This window comes from Danio rerio, chromosome 11, assembly GCF_049306965.1.
Source record: "Danio rerio strain Tuebingen ecotype United States chromosome 11, GRCz12tu, whole genome shotgun sequence".
Classification (NCBI taxonomy): domain Eukaryota; kingdom Metazoa; phylum Chordata; class Actinopteri; order Cypriniformes; family Danionidae; genus Danio; species Danio rerio.
Genome location: NC_133186.1, coordinates 14761575 through 14774343, shown reverse-complemented (window position 1 = coordinate 14774343; position 12769 = coordinate 14761575). Strand labels below are relative to the sequence as shown.

At 33.6% G+C, this 12769-nt stretch overlaps 1 protein-coding gene across 4 annotated transcripts in view; it reads right to left on the bottom strand.

Annotated features, from left to right (window-relative positions):
- Positions 1-9016: 9016 nt before the first annotated feature.
- palm1a (paralemmin 1a) overlaps positions 9017-12769 on the bottom strand; it is a 68099-nt gene continuing 64346 nt past the window's right edge. For 3 of the 4 annotated variants that reach the window (XM_073915872.1, XM_005155951.6, XM_005155953.6), the window contains one exon: positions 9432-10296. In XM_073915872.1, the coding sequence (XP_073771973.1) occupies positions 9722-10296 (575 nt within the window). In that variant the 3' untranslated portion in view covers positions 9432-9721. 4 annotated transcript variants of the gene reach the window in all.

The window sequence follows — 12769 nt, the reverse complement described above, 5'->3', positions numbered from 1 at the left end:
AAATGCTATTCTGAAGGTATTCTATTATTTATATATATTTTTTTGATTAAGCAGTGTATGGTTGTATGGTAAGGTTTACCTGAATTAAATCTGCGAACATAAGGATGCTGTGTAGTTTATGAAATCAATAAAATCCTGCTAGATTTGACATCATGCTGCTTTGTTTACTGCAGTAACCAAGGCAACACCATTATTTCTGCAGCTCTATCTGCTTGTTAAGTGATGACGTATGTAATACTGTTTCCGGGTCCAAGCCGCCATTCATTTGAGTGGAGAAATCATTCGTTTATGATCACGTTTTATTCCTATCACACATTAAAGTTAATTTTATATAAAATCATAATGTACACAACAATCTCTGGGCTTGCTGCATAACAAATACAAAAAAATGTAACAATTTATAAAAAATGAATGACTTTCTGGCCATCGGATATTAGGCATGGACATATATTGCGATTGTGATTTTCGAAAGTAAAAAATCCTTTTTGTAAACGTTTATTAGTAGCATTTTATGAGTCTCCCCATTCAGTTGAATAGAGTGCTTGGACCCGGAAGCCGCTTTGCGTGACGTCAAACTTAACAAGCGGATAGGTGTCAACCTGCTGAATTAGCTAGATTTAATAGTTTGTTATTCAGTATATGAATAATGTATTAGCTTTGGATTAGTTACCAAATTTTATGTTTGTTAAATATACTGTAAGTTAAATTTTCGAAAGTGTTTTCAGTTGAAACCTAAAATGGTTCTAAAATTTATGAAAAGAGTAAAAAAAAATTACCTATTTATAATAAGTATTGAATTTTACTCTCTGATTACTGTATATACTCTGTGATATTTTAGGCAGGGAGGGATTTAACCAATAAGCGAGGTAAGTGTCGGCTTAGGGCCCCAGGAAATCTGGGGCCAAATCAAAAAATATTTTTAAGTAACTATATCAATGTGTATACAAAAATATACAACATCATTTTCTACTATATTTTGTATGGTAAGCTTTAAACAAATACAATAATAATGTAATAAAATATTATTTAATATACAATCAAATAAAATACTATTATAATAATGTAATGTTATGTAATAATGATAGTAATATTACAAAATTAAATATCCATCATGGAGCTATCCAGCAGTCAAATTTATGAAAAAAAAAATATTTTTAGTTGTAAATTAATTTTAAGAAAACTAATCATTTAAAATGTAGAGATTGCATTAATTCTAAATGTCCAAAAAAGATTGAGTGATATATAAAAAAAAAAAAAAAAAAAAAAAAAAAAACAGCAATATAAATCACAAAATCTGCCCCTGAATCTAGGCAGTCTGTCACATTGGAAGTTACCTAACTGGGGACTATTTTCAGGCAGTATTATTGTGCCTGCTGCAGCCATGGTACAGCCAAGTTCCTTTATTATTATGCTTGTGTAGCCTAGTTCCTAGCGATATAGGCCTAGACAATGGCAACATTTCTTTCTGTTGGTCTTAATACGCAATCTATAGAAGAGTCCAGCTTTAAATTATCAAAACTATTTGGTCATTTTTGAGTAAAAATATAATGGTGTAATTCAGATTCAATGATCTATGCTAAGCTGAGCTAAAAGTGCTCCAGCCAGACCAAGAGATCAGCTGAATTATTTAAAAATGATAAAACTGTAAAAGAAAAGAGTTGAGTTTCCTTTTAAAATGAGAGATATAGGACATGTTAACTGAACTGAAATATAATAAGCACACATCAACATATAAGCACACAGCAAAACACATGAAAACTTCATCTAAATCACCTTTACCAGCTAGCAGGATGATTTAATTCCCTTAAAATGGTTTATAACTTGCAGTCTAGTTAAATTTAACACATTGTTTACAAAGTACAAAACAAATGTAATACTCTTCAACAAACCTTCTAATGTAATGTATAAATAAAAGTGCATTCAGTAGATTGGTGCTAAACTTTACACATGAAGAATGGTGTTTTGCGAGAATTCATTTAAAAAAAAAAGTGTTTTATTTATGTGTTATGCCATGCAGAATTGGGTCACCATGTCACGACAAGCAACGTTTTATTAAACACTGAGGAAAATCCTTTTGCATGAAGTGAAAATTAGACAGTTAATGTGCTTATTAACGTTTTAGTGATACAAAGAAACAAAATGTTTTGATAACTCATGACAACTTGGTGAAATTGCATCATTTTATTTGAATGCCAAAACACTTATTTGAAAACAATCATATTTAAAAATGAGCCAACTATGCAGTGTAAACAAATTTAGCGATGGAGAAAAATAGATAGAGAGTAGTAGTTTTTTTTTTTTTTTGAAAATTTGGGTAATGCACCATTATAAAGATCAATAGTGTCAAACTCAATTCCTGGTGGGCCACAACTCTGCATAGTTAAGCTCCAACCACCTCACACTTGCTTAATAGTTTATAGTAGTCTTGAAAACCTTGATTAGTTGGATCAGCTGTGCTTGATTAGGGTTGGATCAAAACTGTGCAGAGCTGCGGCTCTCCAGTAATCAAATTTGAGACCTATGATATGACCTATGATTATTATATACTCTCAATATGATTCAATGTAATTTATAGAAAACTCAAGCTAATCATACAGGACCACATTAATCAATGACACTATTGTGATTTCAGACTGCTGAATGCACCTTTAATGTCATGTTTTACTGGAAAACATAAAAATAAAATGTTAATAACAAAAATTGTATTAGTGCCGCATAACTGAGCATAATTGACCCTTTGCAAGTAGTTTGATTATCAGGTCATGTTACCAATCACAACTCTCATATTACGTGCCTCTATATTGCTATCTGCCATGTTGCACCACAAACAAATCACACAGTAACAGTACAATTAGTAGATTAACACTGAACTTGAACTTGAAAACTGCTACTTGTATGGGACATAGATAGTACATACCCAGAGTGAATAGGTCATTCAATACACACATTCTGCTTATAAACTTGTTTAAAAAATCCACAATTTCAAAAGATGGCAGAAATTGTGCAAAAAAGTAGATATTGAATCAGCAGAAAGTGCAGCCTATATGCTTTCTTTAATTTACAAAAGCACGTTTTGTTGTTTTTGTAAGTATGCACAATTTTTTTTTACAGCTATGTGAAATGTATTTTGCTGCATCCCATATTGCATGCATCTTAATAGTAGAGGAAATTACAATTAGTGTGTCCCAAACACACTATGAATATTCAGAAGTTTCCCAGGTGTTCCACTATTTTCTGTACAATTTTCAAGGTGCTGATCTATGTACACTTTAATAGTGGCTAGAGTCCAAAACACATTTAGGGCTCTATTTTGTCGTTCCATGTGCAAAGTGCAAAGCCCAGGGCGCAAACGCATTAAGGGCGTGTCAGGATCCACTTTTGCTGTTATAAGGACAGAAAAATCCACTTTGCGTGTGGCGCATGGTCTTACAGGGTTGAACTTATTCTTTTAATGAGTTATTGGTGTGTTTTGAGAATAAACCAATCAGAGTCTCATCTCCCATTCCCTTTAAGAGCCAGTTGCACTGTGCCATAGCACATTTGCTATTTACATGGTGGACTTTGTAAGTGGAAAAACTGAACACTTCGCTAGAGAGAAAACAGTTAAACAGACCATCTACAGCGCGAGAATGAGAGATGAGCCTCCTCATTGCTTACTTTCACTTTCACTCTCGTGGATAGGGAAACATGTTGTACACACAGACATCCATTAGTCTATAAATATTAAATTTTATTTGTTAAGCGCAAAGATTTGTTTCAAAACTATTTCTAAATTTAGTTCTAATCTCCAGCAAACGAAGAAATGAACAATAATAACGAAGTGTGGTCAAAAAAACTGTTTTATATCCAAAAACTGAGTTATTTCCAAATACACATGCTGTGCCCTATATGGTCTAAAACCTGACAGGTGGCAAATGTAAGCTTGTTTTTAATAAAACAAATATAAATATGCATATAATAAATAAAACTGCTAATAATCATAATATTATACAAAAGTAAATTGTTATGAATAAACTGAAAAAGCCCCCCCGAGATGAAGAAGGCATGAAAGTATGGTTTTTATGTAGGCTAGAAAATAATAATTTTTGTAATGTTTTAATCCTTTAATTCTTTTTCATTTGTAAAGATATTTGCGTATTGCTGTACATCCTGTGTGTATTAAGCAATGTGTAAGTGAGGCGCACAACTAACACGCTCTGCGCTGGACAATAGACCAGCTTTGATCTGATTTATTGAACCACCTATGTGTTACTCAAAATAGTAATGCCCCAACGATGCGCCTCAACACACCCCCTTTTTTAGACGAGAACGCCTATGGGCCCACATATGAGCGCAAAAGCATTTGCTAGTTAAACAGCGTGGCGCAAAACGTCAAAATGACTCTTAAGCTGAGCTGAAACTAGCAAACAACAATTGCGTCGTGCCTTGCTTCTTATTGCGCGGGTGTATGATAGGGCCCTTAATGTTAACCTTTATGTACTGTTGGAGATGTTTTCATCCACTTTTGGGGTTATTTTCTGTCTTAATTTGGGCACAACTTTCTCTGTGTTTTAGCTAGTGGAATGATTTTTGGTGACAAATCTTATTTTGACACATATTTTGAAAAAAGGCTCTGAAAAAATAATAAATAAAAAAACTCAACAATACACTCTGGGCAAATTTGTTATGTTAGGGATGAAAACATCCTCTAAATTAAACTGCTGTAAAAATGCATCAAATATTTTTTTTCAATTTTCTTTTCACATAAATCTGTTAAATCAACCTCAGCTGTAATCAAAACTACTAAATTGTTTAGAAAATTGCAGGATTTTTACTCCTTAATTGTTAAATTCATTAATGATAAGATTTAGTTAAAGACCCACACACAAAATGATGTATTTTCAATATAAAAAGTAATTATGGACTGGATTTTTTTAACCTTTTATCAAAGTCTTGGACATGTGAAACAGCATTGCCTTTGATGCATTGTTTTTGATTGATTTTCATTTTTTCTGACTAATTCACTGTTGGCGAATGTTTTTGCCCTATTGACTTCCATTATAACCACATTTTTATCATTATAAAACCATGACACCATATAGTCATGAATTTTTGATTGTTGGTGGTTTTCCCTGTTGGGAAGATTTGTAATTTTTATTGTTGACCATTAGTTGGCACGATTAAACCTTTACATAGGCCTGTGCACAAAAAAAGCTTTCTGGTTTTTATATGGTGTATAACAGCATATTAAAGTGTGTGTCTTTGAGTGTGTGAGAGTGACCTTTATGCATTTTACTTGAAAATCTAAATTTGCATCTCAGCTCTCAGATCTATGGAGTAAATATTTATGCACCATCAAATGTGATTATAATGCAGGTCAATTTGACCAAAAACAGCCACCAACAGTAATTTAATGGAAAAAATGAAAATATACCAATGCATCAAAGCCAAGGTTGGTACTAATCGATTACATGTGCAAGACTGTGATAAAAGGTAAAAATAATCTAGTTCAAAATTACTTTTCATATTGAAAATAAGTCATTTTGTGTTTTATTTTTTCACCAAATCAGTGACATCATTTATAAATTCACCATTTAAAGAGTTAAAATCCTTTAAATGTAGTAGCAATTTAGTAGTTTTGATCAAGACTGAGGTTATGCAAAACATTTTGAAATAAATATTTGTCTGATGCATTTTTACAGCAGTTTAAGTCAGTGGATGTTTTCATACCTAACATTACAAAAGAATAGTAAATTTAAACAGTACACAAAGGATTAATTTAGAACTTGATTACAATGATTAACACAAATAGAGTGTTGAAAAAAACTCCATAAAGTGCATGACTACAGTTAAAAAGACAGTTTTGAATAATTAATAATTATCTACACTGGTGGTAAATATTGCTATCTGCATTTTATTTCACATGCAACAACATGTTTGTTCATTATTTATTGAATCATCATTTAGCAATCATAATTTCTCTACATGAAAGACCCGCAAATGGCAAATTGATGTGCTACTCCATCTTTTGTATAGCAGAACATTAATAATGCTAAGAAATGAGGAGGATGTTAACTGTGACAACAGTAATCTGAAGCCAGTTTACGTGGAGACAGAATACAGGTAACTAAGTAACTCCACAGTACATTAAAGAGGCAATTATGATCAAATATTAACAAAACTTGCCTTCTGTCACACAATCAAATGTATGTACACTTGTTCTTCACAAAAAGCACATTTTTATATTGCTGTATAACAAGGGGACTAGCATGAACTAAAAGTGTTATTTTTTGGCTAAAATTTGAAACCTGGGTCTTGCGAAGGGTCAATTCAGTCAGTCTATTCTCTATAAAAACACGTTACAAAACAACAAGTTTTAATTTACTGAAGTATTTGGTAATATAGTTTTCCCTCCCCCCAATTTTTCCCACAAAAATTAGGAAAGAAAGAGAAAGAAAGTTTGTTTAGTACTTGGCATAGTAACCTATTAAGCTTTTCCTGTCCCCTTACCACACTTCCAGCTATTTCCTAGGAACAGCTAAGAAAGGGCGGATGTTGTCCTTCCTGTCTTTCCATACTTGAACTGTTTTGATTAGCGTGGAAGAGAGATTCGCCTATCTGACACTAGTTCACACGCATGAGGGCTCTTGCATAGGATTGGCTGCAGCAGTTTGTTGATGTTACTTGTTTGGAATGAGCTGTCATTGACCCTTCCTGAGGGCTGATGGCAGTGTGGACTGGCATACAATCAAAATACCATCCTGGACACAGCCAGTCTGATACGTACAGACCTCTTATTTTCAAAACAAGCCCAGTTCAGTTTCAATACTCAAAATGTGATGCAGATGAAGTGACAAGAAGGCTACAAATGATGAAATGCAAATTTATATCATGCAGAATGTACGAGAGAACAATTTACTCTCTACTCTTAATCTCTATTTTCAATAAATAGAGCACTTTAGGGGGGTTAATTCAAGTGTTTTTGTTTAAAACCACATAGGAAGAATACAAACACGTGCACAAGCTCTTTGATGTAAAAGTCTAACTGTGAACAACCACCAAACAGCCTAACAAAACATCAAAGCTTACTGAGATATTCTCAGCTCACCTGTCCTACATTTCAATATGAAAGAGCGCAATCTACTGGACTCACGGGAGAACAAAGATAAGGAATAGAAAGTGTATATGTTTTCCTTTGAGCATGTGTCTATGTTTGAGGGATAGTAAACGGAAAAAAAATGAAAGGTGTTCTCTGATAAAAGCACTTAACATTCTTTGAGTTGAAACAAATAGTAATAACTGAAAGCTTAGCCTTTGCACAAAATACAGTTACTTGTGTATTTGGATGAATGCTGGTTGAAATTAGTTTATGCTACAGAATATATGCTTTTTTTTTTACCACAAAATCATTATAAATCATTTATATGATAGTGAAAATTAACAAAAATGTATCATTTGCAAACACTAAGAAAGTCTTTAATGTTCATATTTGCATTTTAAGTGGCTACAAGGCTATGTACACCAACATTCAAAGGTTTTGGGGTAGGAATGTTTAACACTTTTATTCAGGGATGCAATATATTGATCAAAATTAACAGTAAATGGCAACATAAGCTCATTCTGAAACCGTAGCCTAAATACATTTCTGGAGATTGCAAATTATGTACCCAGAGGAACGTATGTCTGCATTTTGAGTTTAAAACGAACGCTAAGGGGTGGTATGACTTCCTTACTTTTAATGCTTACCAAGTGACCCCATTACCATGAGGATGGCTTTTCTGCTGTTACCAGTTTGTACAGTGGCTCGCAGCGTATGTTGGAGGATTTGAGACACAGAAAGAAGTTGACTTGACGATAGGGTTCAAGTCTGGCAAAGAACGGTTCCAGAAAAAGAGTAAGACAAAAACAAAAGCCAGTAAATAAATAAATAAATAAACAAGTAAATAACAGGGTGAGAATGTGGTAAAATCTGAAAAAGTGGTAAAAATCAGGCTGCCGTGAGGGCTTTTCTTTTTCTGGATTGCTTTCGAAAACACTGTCAGTTGGGTTTAGAGAAGAAGGTGGGTGCTGGTCAATCGGTTATTTTTTAAAACATTTATCAATATCATAATATTAAAGCAGCTATTATAACATCATTTATCAATATGTGGACCTTTCTGGATTATTGAAAGCTATGGAAATTCAAAATGTAATCCAGGAAATACATTAGGATCAATGTTATCGTTTACATTCCTCAAAGTGGTCCACAGATAGCATTTAAAATTTGTCGTGAACTACTGTGAACTATTAAAGCAATATAGAACAGTTTTACTGAATTTTTAATCAAATAAATGCTCCCTTAGTAAACATATGACATTTATACATATTATAGATTATATTTCTGGATAGCTTTCGAAAACACTATCGGTTGGGTTTAGGGAAGGAAGAGGGTCAGTAAGTCAGTTGACATCGGCCTCTGGTGGATTTTTTACATGAGAAAAGCAGTAGCGAATGGCACTTGCGGGAGAAATTTGAGGTATTCAAAAATTTACACAGCGTCCTCTAATGGATTTGCAAACATTTTTTCAAAAAATGCAAAAGAAAAAAAAAAAGCTCCTGGAACGTATTTGATACTCTGCAGAAATGTATATAGGGGTACGTAATCAGAATGAGGCTGGGTTGGTAAATGTTTGTATCAAATTACAAAAGAGTACTATCGGAAATGTATACTGTACTTTAGAATAAAATAATTTCCACAAAATTGAAAGCAGTAATTCTCTTTTTAAAATTGATAACAATAAGAATTGTTTCTTTATTCCCAAATAAAAATGGCTTTGCCATCATGGGAATAGATAGCATTTACTAATTTGTTGTTTTAAATGTGAACTATTAAAGCAATTTAGAACAGTTTTATTGATTTTTTTATCAAATAAATGCTCCCCCAGTAAACATGACATTTTGTATATATTATAGATTATATATTTTTAATCTTACCTACCCCAAGCATTTAGGATGGTAGCGTACATGCTCCCATAAAAGGAGAATGATTTAGGCAACCTTAGAGTTGATAATCTGTTTTAATCACATTCAAAAATCACATTCAAATTAATATTTCAATGCAAATACAAACTGGGGGATGGGTAAAAACTCATTGTCCTTTTTATCTGTAGTAACTGAGAACTTTTAAATAAAACTGGAACATTCCTTTAAAAAACTCAGCTAATGCTTAGTCATTTTAAAACAATACTGTCAATACTAAGAAAAGGTGCATCAATACCACAGGTTTTATTCCTACTTTAAAAAACAAAATGATAATGAATTAAATGCATCTCACAACTTACTTGATTAATAAACTGAGCTTTTTATATGTGAGAGTGAAAAAATTTTGTAGTGCATGCAACATTTGCTTCGCAAAAAGGGAAGTCAAATAAAGTCAATGAAAGGAAACGCTATTTAAAGCGAACGGACACTGATCGGTTGAGTTTGGTTTAATCTTCAGACTTTTCTATATGACATCATTCTTTTCATTCACAAAAAATAAAACAAAATAATAATTATTTCAAAATAAAAATGAAATGAGGTTAGAGAGTATCATGGGGGAAAGATAAAGTAATATATAAAATATAAAACAGGTAAAAATCAATTAAAGAAATAACAGCTTATCAAAAGATACTGAATGTTTATTCTCTGCCTTGACATTGTTCTCTTTGCATGTTGTTGCATTTCATCAGTAAAGTCCGTGTTTGGGAGGGTGTGTTTGGGCTCACATGATGGTGCAGCACTTGCATGGTTGTTTCTCCTTGCTCTTGACCTCAGCATTGTCCCCTTCTGGCTGCTCAGACTCTCTTGCTGCCTCTTCAGCCTTATCTGCCTCTGCTGGGCTGCCATTAGGGGGCGCCTGCTCCTGCTTGGTGTCACTGCCAGCATTTTTGCCTTCTCCATCCTCAATGAGCACCACCTCAGCCTTCACAGTCGTGCTCTCCATCCCCAAAACCTTCTTTGTTTCATCCTCATCCTCTACGCTCTGGTAACCCATGAAAACCATTGTAACTGGGTTCTCCGCACTGGCTCCGCTCACTTCCGTCTGCGGGGCTGCGGGTTTCGCTTCTACGCCCGTGATTTCCATGATGGGGGTAGAGCTAGCTTCAGCTGGGGTTACATCTTTCTCATGTTTCTCCTCCTTCTCGGCTTGCCCTCGCTCCAGTCGTGGCGTTGTCTTGCTACTCTCGCCCATGGTCACCTCATCAGCTTTGTGGAGGAGCTCATCAACCTCTGAAGAGCTCAGCTGGTGAACACCATTGGTTACTGTGCCATCCACACTGCGCACTTCATGCACCACTATACAGAGAAAAACAAGACAAACTGAGTCAGGGAAAGTCACTCAGAGACCTCTCAATAATTTTCTGACTGACTGCATTTTGTTTCTGAACTGACATGACAATGCCTGGAGAAACATTGACCTGAACAAACAAGAGTGCTCAAGATCAAGAAAAGGTTGCAGGTTTTTATACAGTTAAAGAAAAAAAATTGTTTAATATGAAAGAAAAAAAAAAAGAAAAACAAATGCCTTAATCTTCTTAAAATAAGTTTTAATATGCTTTTTGCAAAGACGTAAAATAATATTTCTTTGACACTAACCGTCATGGAGTAAATTTTACCCATTCCATTTCAAATGTACCAAACAAAGACCTTCAACATAACATTCAAGCCTCTAGGTTGTTGACTTTTGCTAAAATTGCCTCATTTACAATTCCTTGAGGTCAAAAATAGTTTAGGTAAAACCAGATAAAAAAAAAAGTAAAAAAAAAAATAAATTGGGCATTTTTACATGCCACCATTGGTCAAACCCTGCTATAAAAAGCCTGCATTGATCTGCTGTTTGTGTTTTAATTTTGTATGCTGCATGGCAACACATTTTTATGTGCTGGATTAATGATAATCAATCATAAATAAATAAAGAAAGAAAGAATGTGAAAGAACATACAAGAATGTGATTTGTAAAGGTAGTAAAATAAGTGATGTGCCCAGCTCGGTCACCTCAGTATCTGAGAGTTCATCTGACAGCGATCCAGAGCCTCTAATACTCAACGCATGATTAGATCTATACATTTTAGTCTACTCTTATTGGAGTTCTCTTATTTAAACTATAAATTATAACTAAGGCGAGACAGAATCTGCCAACATTCTGTTGACAATTTTGTAAAAAAAATTAGCAGATTTCTGCTTTATGATCAGTATCATAACTTAGAACTTAATAAATGAAAAATATATACTTTTTAAAACTTGTGTGTCTTTTAAAAACTTTTTAAAACTTGTGTAAAAGGTTTACAATGCAAATCCAATATATAAATTTGATAAACAAAGCAAGTCTCTGATTTATCTGCAAAAAGACAATATTGTACTGTATTGTAAATAAATAATTTTCATAGTAGTCATTATTATTACTAAATGATTATACAGACATTTACACAAGTAAATAAATAGACTCAATGATGGGCTAAAAATCTGCAGATTTCTGAGCGCACAGATTCCGTGTGGGCTAAATTATATGACAAAATAATGAATTAGGTGAAGCTGTGCGCTTAAATGTGTCTTTGAATCATACATCATAGGCAGTGATGTGAATTATTGTTCATTATAGTTTAAATTACATGGATATATTAATATATGATTATTATTAAACCAACAAAACATGAATTGACTGATAAATTATTTTTGTCAGTGCAGACTTGTTTACCTTAAAGCTATCCTATCATTATGAAAGTGAAAATGCAGCCTGCATTAAAATGCCTCAAAGTAAAAAACAGGACAAAAATAAAGTTGATGACTAGACATGATCATTTTATGACTCCAGGTACTTTTGTTACTACAGTGTCATAATACAGTGAAATAATGCATTTTTTTAGCATTTCTAAACAGAATTCGTACATGGGTAAAATTTACTCTCAGTGGCAGTTGTAGGTAGGTCAATACAGCAACCCCTAGCAGTACATTTATGACTTTATGTCAAACAAATAATTTTAAATAACTATGTAATTGTATGTTTTACATGTCACTTACAATAGCTATGTTTCCATCCAAAGATGCAAATTAAACCTATGCACAAAACTGGAATTTCGCATAAAACATTTCCATCCAATGAATCAAAGAGTACAAAATCATCAGTTTCTGATAAACGGCGTCAAATATCAAAAATAAAAATTTTATTTAGTGTGGTAGGAGAAGCCAATGTGTCTCTTTCCTATCTAATAAATTAGACAAAATGCAATGAATAGCTGGCCTTTGGAAACTAGACCGCACCTCTGGAAGGAAGACAGTTCTTGGAGGTAATAATACTGAACCACTTTAAAGTCAGCATGAAATCAAAATTGAATCTTGTTCTATATAGTGCTGCTTGTTATAAACAATGGATCTTATAACCTCAAATACCATAACCTTCCCTCCCCCTCGAAATGACATTTCTTCAGTTATGGTCACATGGAATGTCTTAAGTGCGGCTCTATCAGTGGCCATCTGATTTCTTCCCTGCCTTTGTCCATTCATCAATCTTCCTCAATTTTGTTAACAATGCCCATCTTCCAATGATCCAATCGGTTCCCAAAGGATGAACTCATGCACAGCCAAACAGCTCTTTCCTAATTTCAGGATCATTTCAAGTGGATTTATGTCATGATATTGGAATAAAGGACATCAGTTTCATGCTGACTTTAAAGACGAATGGTTCTCACTTCTTACTCATAAATCAAATTTAAAATTGAAGAATGGGTCCTCCAGGTTGGGGTTTAAGTGTTATGCTAAGGACCCACCTCGT